Source organism: Gymnoscopelus braueri, assembly GCF_963280865.1.
Source record: "Gymnoscopelus braueri genome assembly, chromosome: 4".
In the NCBI taxonomy this organism is placed as follows: Eukaryota; Metazoa; Chordata; class Actinopteri; order Myctophiformes; family Myctophidae; genus Gymnoscopelus; species Gymnoscopelus braueri.
The window spans coordinates 47,924,072-47,936,082 of NC_137605.1; the positions used below are offsets into that span (position 1 = coordinate 47,924,072).

Below are 12,011 nucleotides of genomic sequence, written 5' to 3' on the forward strand. Positions count from 1 at the left end.
AGTTGTTCTGACTGAATGGGAAGGTCTGACTGGTTCATTTATGTCGTTCAATAATAGGCTATATATGGGGTCATATCATTGAACGTGTGAGGTTGTTTCGCTTGTTTGTTCTTTGTCACAACAACGTTTCATTGTGACCAGGGTGTTTCCTGGAAAAGGCTTACATGATATTGTAACCTTGCTCAGTGAAAAGTGACAGTTTATGTCTGTTCACGCACCAAGCATTACAACTATAGTGATGCTCTGAAAAATATATAGTTTTAAAAATCGTTCTAACACCTCAACTATAACTCAGACAATGGTGAACGATATAGTTTCTAGTTATCGTTATAGTTATAGTGCTTCGTGTGAACGGCACCTTAATGTTGTCTTTTGTTTTGTTGACCTTTTTGATATCCATTTCGTAACACCTCTACTCGGTTCCTCTCCCCCCATTTATCTCTCTCAGAAGATGGAGACGAGGGAACAGAGCCTTGCGAAGGTCTGTACTTGAACGTTGTGGGTTTAGTCTCATCAGATATGGGAGTGCCGGTTGACCCGTCCCTTACTCTGAAAGGCTCAAACCTGTCTGCAACGGAGCTAGGCCCGTTGGGTTCAGTGAGGGGCCTAAAGCTAACATCCACACTCCCTGAACCCCCTCTCCGTTGCAGCTTGTTTCTGTGTATAGGGCTGCAACCATCGATTAGTATTATTATTATTATTCTATTGATTACTTTTTCCATTAATCAAATAATCGAGAGGCGTGTTTTTAAGTATATATTTTTTACTTTTTCTACAGCAATGATCAATCAAAAATAGCCATTCTACAAGCTCACAACGTTGTGAGCTTGTAGAATGGCTATTTTAACAATTGTTTTATATTTATTTGCTTTTTTTTTAAGGCCAAAGGCCAAAATAGGGATTGTTATTAATCGATTTGTTTTATAAAATGATCAATTATTGTTTATACTCGATTCAGTTGGATTGAACTGTTGCACCCCTATCTGTGTGTAACGTGCAGTCTAGAAGTCCTGTGTCATCCTACTTGTACGTCATGGTTACTGTAGTAGTATTAGTCGTACTGGTGGATTTGACTGTTGATTGTACCAGTTTCCCCTCTTTAATGTTACCTCCCCCTGTGTTTGTACTGTGAGCTGTAACTGCTGTTTTCTCCTGAAATGATTGTTGGTTTTGTCGAGATCATTTTGGTCTATATAAGATCATTTAAGGGCGGGACGCATTGGTAGAATGAGTTCACGTAAAGACGTTGGATTTTGTACACCATTGTAATAATGTAAGATATTTGTTCCAGTATGAGTACAGACAGTGGTGGCCTCAGAGCTTTGCCCAATGCTCTTATGCATACAGTGTAAACTCTTTGTTTTAAACAAAGATTTGCACAGAGTAGATTGGGCCTCCTACGCCTTCAAGGCAATGAATTAATGTATTGTAATTAATGTGTATCTCCCGTTTGATCCTTAGTCCCACTTTAAAAGGTGCAGTAAGTGATATTTTATTGTTAAAACAAGTATAGTTCTATATAGTGTTTGTTCTCTCCAGCTCTAAACAGAAAATGCTTTTTCAGGATATGAAATAATGTCAAATTGAAGGCGATACATCGGTTCTCTCTCCTGATTGTCTGAAACTGGCAACCCACCTGAAAATGTATTTTCAGTTTATTAAAGAGCAGCTCTCCTGTTACTGAACAAACACTTTTTAACAAAAAAACGTTCTGTTTTAACCAAAAAATATCACTTACAGTACAACGCCTTTTAAAGCCACCCTGAAATGTTCTGACTCGCTCTAACAAGGTGTGTCACATATACTGTAAGGCCAACCGCGATGGGAAGCAACTAAAGTAGCATTTCTCGGATACGATGACGTGAAGGAAAGACAGAAAGAAAAAAAGAAAGAAAGAAAGAAAGAAAGAAAGGATTAGCTTTGTGGTGATTGGAAGGAGTGGCCAGGAGAGCGAGAAAGTGGAAGAAGGGTGGGGGGGGGGGGGGGCTGGGGGCCATGCGATGGCGTAGAACTTGTCTGCTCACTGCTAGAAGTCTTTCATCACTGTCAGAGCTCATGATGCTCTACTTTGAGTCTCTGAGCCGTGCAGCTGCACAGTAGAATCCACCCAATGTGTAAAAAAATGGTGTTACGGGTCCTTTCGGTTCCATTTGTACACTCTCGGGAGTTAAATGAACACTGAGGACTCTACAGTGTAGATTGGGATCCTAGAGAATAAATAAGAACAGAGAAGGGGGAAAAAACTGTATAAAATAGGGGTCCGTGCCCGTGGCCCTAATGCATATCAAACTGGGGGTCCTTGAAATGAAGAATCACCGATCTAGCCCCAACCTCTCTCTCTCTCTCCATCTCTTTCTCTCTCCTTCTCAATCCCTCTCAATCCCACCCCTTTTACTTATCATCCCCATCTTTTTATCCCTCTTTAAGCTCTTTCCCACTCTCTATCTCTTTATCCCTCTCTTTGTCTTTCCTTTTTTTCCCCCCTATCCCTGGCCTTTTTTTTCCTGGTCTCTCATAACTCTCTCTCTCTCTCTCTCTCTCTCTCTCTCTCTCTCTCTCTCTCTCTCTCCTCTCTCTCCCTGTCTCCTTGACTTTAGCATGTCACCTCTACACTGTGTCGGTGTGTTTCACGCGGTAGTGGCAACGTGTGGACAGTGGGGGGAGGTATTCAACTGACCCTGAGCTGAAGCGCCCTCCCTTTGTGTCACACTGAGCTTACGTAATGCAACTCTCTCTGTGTGTGTGTGTGTGTGTGTGTGTGTGTGTGTGTGTGTGTGTGTGTGTGTGTGTGTGTGTGTGTGTGTGTGTGTGTGTGTGTGTGTGTGTGTGTGTGTGTGTGTGTGTGTGTGTGTGTGTGTGTGTGTGTGTGTGCATCCACGCGCGCGCACGAGTTCTCTTCACTTATCGTCCTGCAGGATCTCAGTTATCCGTTATTGCCCCTCGCTGATTTCAAGCGCTGATAAATATAGTTAAATCCCAAATGCTTGATATCTTCCCTCTCTTCTGTGCTTTGAACTCCAGCCATAACGTGTGATGTGTGCCTAATGCCTAATGATCAACTTGTTTGCTATCTGTCTGCACATGTCTGCATCCATTCCTTAGAGGGAACGGGCTCGGGGCTCGCGGCCGTTGACCCTCCATCTGAGAATAGTCCAGCAGGTGTGTGTGTGTGTGTTACCGCAGGGAGAAGACTTTGAGCGTGGCCTATCAGCTATTTATGGGAATCCCAGGCAGCAATCTGTGTGCAACCTTCACTGTATCTTGTGTTTGTTCGTTCTGTTTCATTCTCACTCCAGAAAAGGTACACAGTAAAACTGTATTATCTACAGTGAAACTGTATTATCAAGTATTGTGCAGAATTATTCCATCATACTTCACTTTGATGGAATATTATTAGTTTATAATACACCATACCTGTACCTTTACCTTTTATTTACCAAGGGTAGGTATGTGGAGCACGAATGCTATTTTTCAGTCATGCCCTGCACAAATACACAGACACAAAACCTGCCCAGTACAACAACAGCTCCACTGGAGCCGTTGGGGGTTCAGTGCCTTGCTCAAGGGCACTTCAGCGGAGTTGAGGGAAGGGTGAGTGGTGGTTATTCTTAATCAAACCTGGACCCTTTAGGCCACCACTACCACAAATTCCAACCATTGAAACGTATCCATTTGTAACTCAAGAGAGTGATCAAATGCAACCAAGTGGTATTTGGTTACATTTGTTCACTCTTGGAGTTAGATTAACATTGAAGATTTTACTGTGTACACGTTCTGCATTCATTCACAATTGAAACTGAAATCCGTTCAACCATAAACTGTGTCCCGGAGGTTTGGAGGGTCTCTGGACTGGAGTCAGATGTGTGTTCATGTGCAGTACATTCATGAGTAGTTCTGAATGACTGGGCCAGGCCGGGTTTGGCAGATATTGGCGTTTCCTGTGGCTTCCACTTCCTTCTCTCCCATCTGTCCGTGTGGCGTGTTTGTGTCATGTGAGCGCTCTGCTCGGTGTGTAAAGGCTTGTGTTCTGTTACTCGACATACTGATGGCTGTAGAACTGCATTCATCAGCAGATTGTGTGTGTGTACGAGGCTGCCTCAGATGCCAAACTCTTTCTCTTTTGAGGGTGTATGTATTCTGTCATTATTGGGTCCATATGGGTACAGTATACGTGCAGGTGACTTTTTACTTTTTTTTATCTGATTGAACGATTTGAACATGAGCCTCAATTCAACTCACTATTAAGTTATTCTCAACTGTTACACCATTTGGTCCATGAGATTCCTAACAGTTTTTTTTTAAACAAAGGTTTTACACAAAGGTTTCTATGAGCTGCTGGGTTGAGTTGCATCTGTGTGGGTGTGGGTGTGTATCTTGTTTGTGTTGTGTAGTACACTACACACATGCACATTTGCATATTAATGCGATTTGTGAATGAATCATAAACGTCCATCTGTCTCCCTCCTCCCAGCAGACAGTGAGGAAAAAGCACAAGGCCCACCTGTAAATGGGAGAAAAGGCAAGTCCTCCGGTGTGACTATAGTGTGATCTTTTTGCTGGTTGCGGTGTTCTACAGTCGTAGACCCACGGTCTACATGCATGAGGTTTCTTCTTTTATATGCAGCAGGACAGGGGTTCTCAAGGTCTGGTCCAGGGACCACCAGCGGTCCAAACGGACCCTTGTGGGTCTGCAACTCTTACTTAGAGGGTACAAATGGGTCCATTTGCACACTCAGACCCGTAAGGGTCCATTTTGACCGGAGAAGCCGGTGCAGTAGGAGTCAATGTCCGCCTCTCCCTGCACACTTTTTATTCTATATGATGAGCGTGCTCATTCCTGTGTGGTTAAATTAAAGTGAGTGAATTAGAGTGCTGAGATGGGGCTCAAGCCGATGCTGTCTGAGGGAGTGATCTCTCGTGTATACAGTATATATATATATATATATATATGCTGTCCCACCCCAGGCCATGCACAACCTCAGCTCCCTTATAATCTAGACGTCTAGACGTAATCTGGACGTTAATTTCCCCCATCCCTCTGTGTTTGATAATGACAGAGCTCTCCATTTTCATTGTGGAATTGCCAATCATTTGGGTCAGACATGGACTATTGGACCCTTCTACCCCCCATGCTCCTACAGTACATGTACTGTATGTAGGGTGTGTTCTTAAGAATTTCTTGTGACTATAGTTAAGAGATCCTCGCCAATTGTTTGTCAAATATTAGGAATGAAATTTGCTCACCTGTTTTACATCACAGTAACAACTATGCCGAACTTACACTAGATTTTGCACATAATTATCTTTGCTGTATTAATAGTTAATACAGCAACTGCTAAATCTAGTGTACAAACAGCGCAAATTAACATTTATGGCCCGGCCTGCATATCAGGCACACCCATTGTGCATGCTCACTTTGCTTCTGGGTTAGGGCCGAAAATCAGGATATTTTCAGAAATTATAATTTAGGAGTACAGCAGCAGAAAGGGTAAACATTCTGGAGTTTCCTGCTAAATTCGGTGAGTGTTGGCAGGTCTGCACTGTTAACAGCACAGTTCATACTATTAACTGTGCTGTGCATAACCATTTTTACCAACCCTGACTGACTGTTACCTCAATTGGCCAGTAGATGGAGCAAAGTTCACAATATTTGATAGGGAGCTGTCCACAAGAGGAGTGCTGAAATGGCAAACATCTGTTTTCCACTGTGAAGGAACAGTGTACAATGATTAAAAGTAAAACCTGCATTTTTTTTCATTATGGTAAAGGAGAGAAAAAAATCGCAGCTGTGTTTTGTTTTGTGTCTTTAGTAGAGGATTTAATATTAGAAATACGGATAAAGCAAGGTTTTTGGAACCTTGTAGTGGTGTGTGTGTGTGTGTGTGTTTGTGTGTGTGTGTGTGTGTGTGTGTGTGTGTGTGTGTGTGTGTGTGTGTGTGTGTGTGTGTGTGTGAGTGTGAGTGTGTGTGTGTGTGTGTGTCTGCGAGTGCATCTTTGTGCTTGTGATGTTGCCGTAAACAACTGTGCATGCGTGTGCATTCTGCGTATGTGTGTCCTCATACATGATTGTGTGTGTGTGTGTGTGTGTGTGTGTGTGTGTGTGTGTGTGTGTGTGTGTGTGTGCGTGTGCGTGCGCCCATTGTGTGCCCTTTGTGTGGGTCTCTATGGTGTGCACGTATAGAGGTGACATGGGAGGACCAGCAACCAGGGCTCAATGGCTCCCTGTCTGATGATGGAACACACATACAACCCTCTGAGACAGGTTGGTCTGGTGTGGACACATGCACTCTCAAATCCTCAGTGTTCATTTACCAGTGTACCAATGTAACCAAATGGACCCGTAAGGGTTGCACATGGATAGATTAAACACTGAGGACTTTATTGTGTATTCTAAAATCATACCTCCACATACCTCCACTTTGATGGAATATTACAAGTTTCTAATGCACCATACCTGTGTACTGTTGTACACGTGGTGAGTTTACGAACACCTGGCCACTGACCTCAGCTGCAGGAACATGCATATAATCGCCGCTTCAACAATTAGCAATAATTATTATGTGATGGCTTGTGGTTCCCTACAGTGCAGCTTCAGTTGGAGGATGATTGTTCATAAACTCACATACGGGTATATCCATTTAGAAAGGAACATATTCCGCCAAAGTAGTCTACTCCTGACTGACAGCCTAGCTGCTATGCTCTGGCCCTTTCATAGCTGGTGTGGACTCCTTTCATAGCTGGTGTGGACTCCTTTCATAGCTGGTGTGGACTCTATTATCTACTGCACTGGAGCCAAGACCATACCTGGATGATGGAACTAGAAACACTAAAAGCAAAAGTCCAGCATTATGTTTGATGCTTTATTTACATAAGTGAAATGAACACAGGATTAATTTACATACGCTACGGCTCTGTTCCAGATATGGTTCTCAGAGCCTCATTTGAGCCCTGCTCACGAGGTAACCATGAGTTCTGGGAAACCAGAACATATAACTTACACTTTCAAAATGTTAAAAAATGTTCGGAAATATCCAATCTACAAGCTCACTGGCTCCCGGGCTACGAGCTTGTGAGCTTTTTCTTATGAGATACAGTTTTGTATGGCGTACAGTACCTCCCCCTTCAGGGATGGTTGTGGTTATAATGGAAACGTTAACAAAACAACAAACCAATAATGCACTATTTTATTGTCCAGGTTTGGTCATGGTCAGTCATTCAGGGAGTGAAGTTGACTGTATACTGTGTGTGCCGACTCCTCTAACAGGCCTTTGCCTCTGGTCTTGGATTATGCTCCTGCTTTTGTTCTTTGTTTGTCTGTCCTTCTTTGCAATGTGCTGTGAGCTGTGCAGCATTGGTCTGGTGTGATGGTTGTTATTCAAACCACCTTCTGCTTAAAGTTCAGTAATACGTATTTAATCAGTTTCAACATGTTTCTGAACGGTTTAAAGCGCAGTCAGGTAGACGTTGTGAAACAGTGCAATGCAGCTCTCTACAGAGTGGTGATATACATCCCCCCTCCCCCCACCCCCAGTTATATAAAACGAGACATGATTGGCATTTAATGCCAATCATGTCTCGTTTGTGTTGCCGGTATGCTAGCTAGCCTTGGATACAGACGAGTGCACGTTGTTACAAGAATTACCTTAAAATGTTCTCAATTTTAATACGTTTCCATGGGAACACACGGGGGTTGACGACCGTCAACCCCCGTGCAAATGATTTCTCGGTTATGTCACTTAGCGACTTATTACTGGCCGCACTACTTGATGAGGACTTGGGATGAGAGTCACGTCTCACTTTCTAGGCTAGCTTCATTAAAAGCTAATTGCGTATTGTGATGCAACGACAACCTCTTCCCACTCACTTGTGTTAGAGGTCTACTGATCCGCTGACATCAGAGTTAAAACCTGTTCACAGGCCTTTAAGTGGCCAAGACTTGCCTTGCTGTTGAACTGTTGCCAAGTTATTTATGTCTATTTCTCCATGGTGTCCACTTTCCCTCTCCCCTTTTTATTTTTATTTTTTTTTCTCTTACTTTCTCACTTTCTTTCCACACTACGTAACATCTCTCTCTCTCTCTCTCTTATCCCATTTAGACCTGGAAAGCCTATACGTTCTTATACCCTTCAATCTGGGAAAACATCTGTGTCATTTTAGATGTTGCCTTGTATATAGCAACATGCTTTTTTTTTAGACTCAAGTACACAGTTTATTACTGCTATTTGTTATTTGTCCTCCTTTGCTGCTCTGTCTATCCCTCACACACACTTGCACACACACACACACACACACACACACACACACACACACACACACACACACACACACACACACACACACACACACACACACACACACACACACACACACACACACACACACACACACACACACACACATACACACGCTCACCTCTACACACCCACTGGACCTACACAAAGCAAAACTCTCAGAAGCAGACGTTCAGTACTAAACGCCTATGGTCCATCAGGGAGGAATAACTCAGAGGTGTGTAGCAGAGAAAGCGCTGACGGAACAACTCCATGGCTGAATTTTGCAGACTGTGTGTATATTAGCAATGTTCTACTGAACACACACACTAGTAGTTGGTGTGAAAAGGCAAGCACTACTGTTTGTTTTGTTTTGTGCCATTGGGGGCTCCCTGCGCATAACTGTTGGGTAGTACTGTAACATAATACAGGTACCTTTTTTCAATGCATGCATTGTGTGTGTGTGTGTGTGTGTGTGTGTGTGTGTGTGTGTGTGTGTGTGTGTGTGTGTGTGTGTGTGTGTGTGTGTGTGTGTGTGTGTGTGTGTGTGTGTGTGTGTGTGTGTGTGTGTGTGTGTGTGTGTGTGTGTGTGTGTGTGTGGATGTACTGAACATTTCCCCACATTTGAATAGGTAAATGAAGGGACAATGTACTTTTACTTCTATTACAGAAGTAAAGTTTTGCCACTTAAGGAAATGTTTTTAGAAAAGGTGAAGACTTCAATAAGTGCAGTCACCCAGTCTGCACATTGCTTTGGAACTGCAGTTTTTATATTCTGGATGTATTCTGGATGTATTAAACCTTGAAAGCTAGCCAGCCTATATTACACAGAATGGCAACTCATTTTCCTCTATTACTGTTTCAAGTATCAAAAGTCATGGGAATTCATCCTTTATACTTGCATTCACCGTCCAGTGCTTGAGTTAAGTGTGGCGATTAAGCCATGAATAAATGCATATTTTCTTTATTCTTTATTTAGATCCCCATTATCTAGTCTTCCTGGGGTCCAAACGAAACCAAACAAAAACAAAAAAACAACATACAATATAACTGTACAAACAAACAGCAACAACTGACACTCGTCAGTCTGAATCTAAGTTACAAAGTTACAAAGTCACAGGGATAACATATGATCAGACCTTAAAACATCATGTACAGAAGTACATGATGTTTTAAGAGAGACACCACAGTTGTGCGGTGCGGTCTCTCTTATTAATATTCCTTTGAGATATTGTTTTGAATACGTATTTGGCAATGCCAGGAACCCATCCCTGAAGCAGCAGCTTTTCTCTTATGGCGTCCTGGGGATTTGGCCTGTCTGAAGCCTATTCTGTTTGATGGTTGATCTTATCCTCTTCGCTATGTAAAGCTGTCATCATACAGAACACTTTAATTACAGATGTGACCGCATTATTTTATTGTATGCGGATGCATGAAAACTCTGTGCCGTATAATGACATGCCTATGAATCACTGTTTATAATCCCCTGTAATACGGGCCTATCTATCTAACAATTATACTTCTGTGTAGTTTGTGGTCTGAATTTGTCTGGTTTCATTTATTCCGACACATTAACCCCCCTCCATCGTAATATTATGATATGATTTTTTTAGCAAGTTGACCTCTGCGGCTCCCTCTAATCAAGAAATCACTTGCTGGCGCTTGTGTCTTCCTTCCTCTCTTGACTGTGAAATGAGACGAAGGCGGGAGGAGTCACACGTCTCCCACATGCTCTTTGATTCATGTGACACTTCATTACTCTAACCTAAAGCAGTAGCATTAGTCATTGAGCTGAATGCAAATCATCTTCAAGTGCGTACAGTAAGTACAGTTGTGGTGCCCGAGCAGCCAGGGCTACGCGGTACCGGAGCCACATCTGACAGCTGAGAGGGTGAGTCTCAGTCTGTCGGATGTGGTTCCGTGGATCTGTCAAAGTGGGGGTCCAGGGACCCTCGGGATTCCTTGAGGGGGTTGTAAAATGAACCCTTACAGGTCTAAGGTACTCTATAGCGCCACTACAGGTACCACTACAAGTGGAACCAAATGGATCCGTTAAGGGTCCATTTGGTTCCATTTGTATACGCTCAGAGTTACGGGGGTTCTCTGCAAGTAAAACAGTCTCAGAACCACTGCTGTATAGACTGAAGGAAGCACCCTGTGTGGGCACAGTGGGCAGTGTCAGTTGTGTGAGAAGGGCGATGAGTGCCCTTAGTTAGTCGTTACCAACGTTGCCATCTGTTGACCGTCAGAACTGAATTGCGTTCCTGTTGGTTCCAGGAGGGTTGTGTCTTATAGAGGATCACACACACACACACACACACACGCCAGTGGCTTGATTCGTTTTTGTTTTTATTTTGTACCCTATGAATCTATAAGTAGGTATGCTGAGCATGAATGCTCTTTTTCGGCAATGCCCTGCACAATCACAGACACACAGACACACGCATTAAAACCTGGGAACCCAGCCCAGTACAGCCACAGTCTTGTATCGTCGGCCACAGAGCAGCTCCCCTGGAGCAGTTCAGTGCCTTGCTCAAGCCAAGGGCACTTTAGCGGTGTTGGGGGAGGGGTAAGCGCCGGCCATTCACTTCCCCACCCAATTAATTTTTTGCCAGTCCGGGGCGGGGGGGATCGAAGCGGTCACCTCTAACCTTCAGGTCACCACTGATTAATGACAGGAAGTGATGGAAAGATGGCTCCTCACCGTCTTTGCAGAGCAAGGAAGAAAAAAAACGAGTCCTCCTCAGCGTATTTCATGCTCTCTGTTGACCGAGTGGAAGGAAGGAAGGACATGAATAATACGTGGTGGAGAAAAATACGTAATTGGAGGCAACAGCAGAGATTGCCGGGAGCACGGTGGATCTTAATTGGTTGCGTAACCTGCTTTCATGGCTCATGAAAAAAGGGCTTTTGTATGGCTGGTTTGATGTAAATGTACTGTATATGTGTGTTACTGTGCATGAACCCATGTGCGTGCACTCACTGAACTACATCAAGGTTACGTTTTTTTTTCTCTTATTTTTTCTCGAGTTTGAACTGTGTGCTAAAACTCTGCAAGTTTAAGCCAGCTCTACTCTTTTGCCTCCCTCGCTGCACTGTGCTTTTTTTCTGTTTTTGGTTTGTTTAGTTGTTTTTTCCAGGCTGTCTCCCCACAGTAGTCCCACGCAGACTCGAGTGACACCACACCTTTTCTTCCTCCCTCTCTCTAAAGGTTCCTAACGCTTTCTCTGTCTGGTTTTGTCAGCTCCGCGATACTCTTTTTCTACCATTAACATCTTTACCGTTTCAGCTCTCTTTTCCTTTAGAGCACAGAAACTCAACCATTCCCCCTCTTCTCTTCTCTTCTCTTCTCCTCTTCTCTAATAATAACGGCTCTGCGATATCTTTTACCTCAGCCTCTTCCCAGCCTCTTCGCACCATTCCTTCTCTCTTTTTGTGACTTCTCACTCTGCCCCATGGTGAACTTTGTGCGTTGTAATTCTATGATTTCCTTTCTGTATCTTTGTGCTTGTTGTTTTGTCACTGTTGTGTCGTGTTGTTGTTGTTGCTGTTGTTGTTGTTGTTGTTGTTGTTGTTGTTGTTGTTGTGGTGTTGTGTTGTGCCCCCCTCTCCCATTTTATCCATCCTTGACCCACCCCACCCCTCCTCACTTTGACTCCCCCCCCGCCCCACCCCACCCTGCCTGGGGTGGTCCATGGGTGACGGCACCGTCACCCCGTCCGTCCTCCCTGTCTCCCCCCC

At 43.7% G+C, this 12,011-nt stretch overlaps 1 protein-coding gene across 3 annotated transcripts in view; it reads left to right on the top strand.

Annotated features, from left to right (window-relative positions):
- The window catches only part of rims2a (regulating synaptic membrane exocytosis 2a), a gene marked incomplete at its 3' end in the record, with an annotated part of 136,647 nt that overhangs the window by 63,044 nt on the left and 61,592 nt on the right, over nt 1-12,011 (top strand). For 2 of the 3 annotated variants that reach the window (XM_080426402.1, XM_080426403.1), the window contains exon 18: nt 449-481. The exons of the other annotated variant lie outside the window; for it this stretch is intronic. In XM_080426402.1, the coding sequence (XP_080282528.1) occupies nt 449-481 (33 nt within the window). The remainder of the gene's footprint in view (nt 1-448; nt 482-12,011) is intronic. 3 annotated transcript variants of the gene reach the window in all.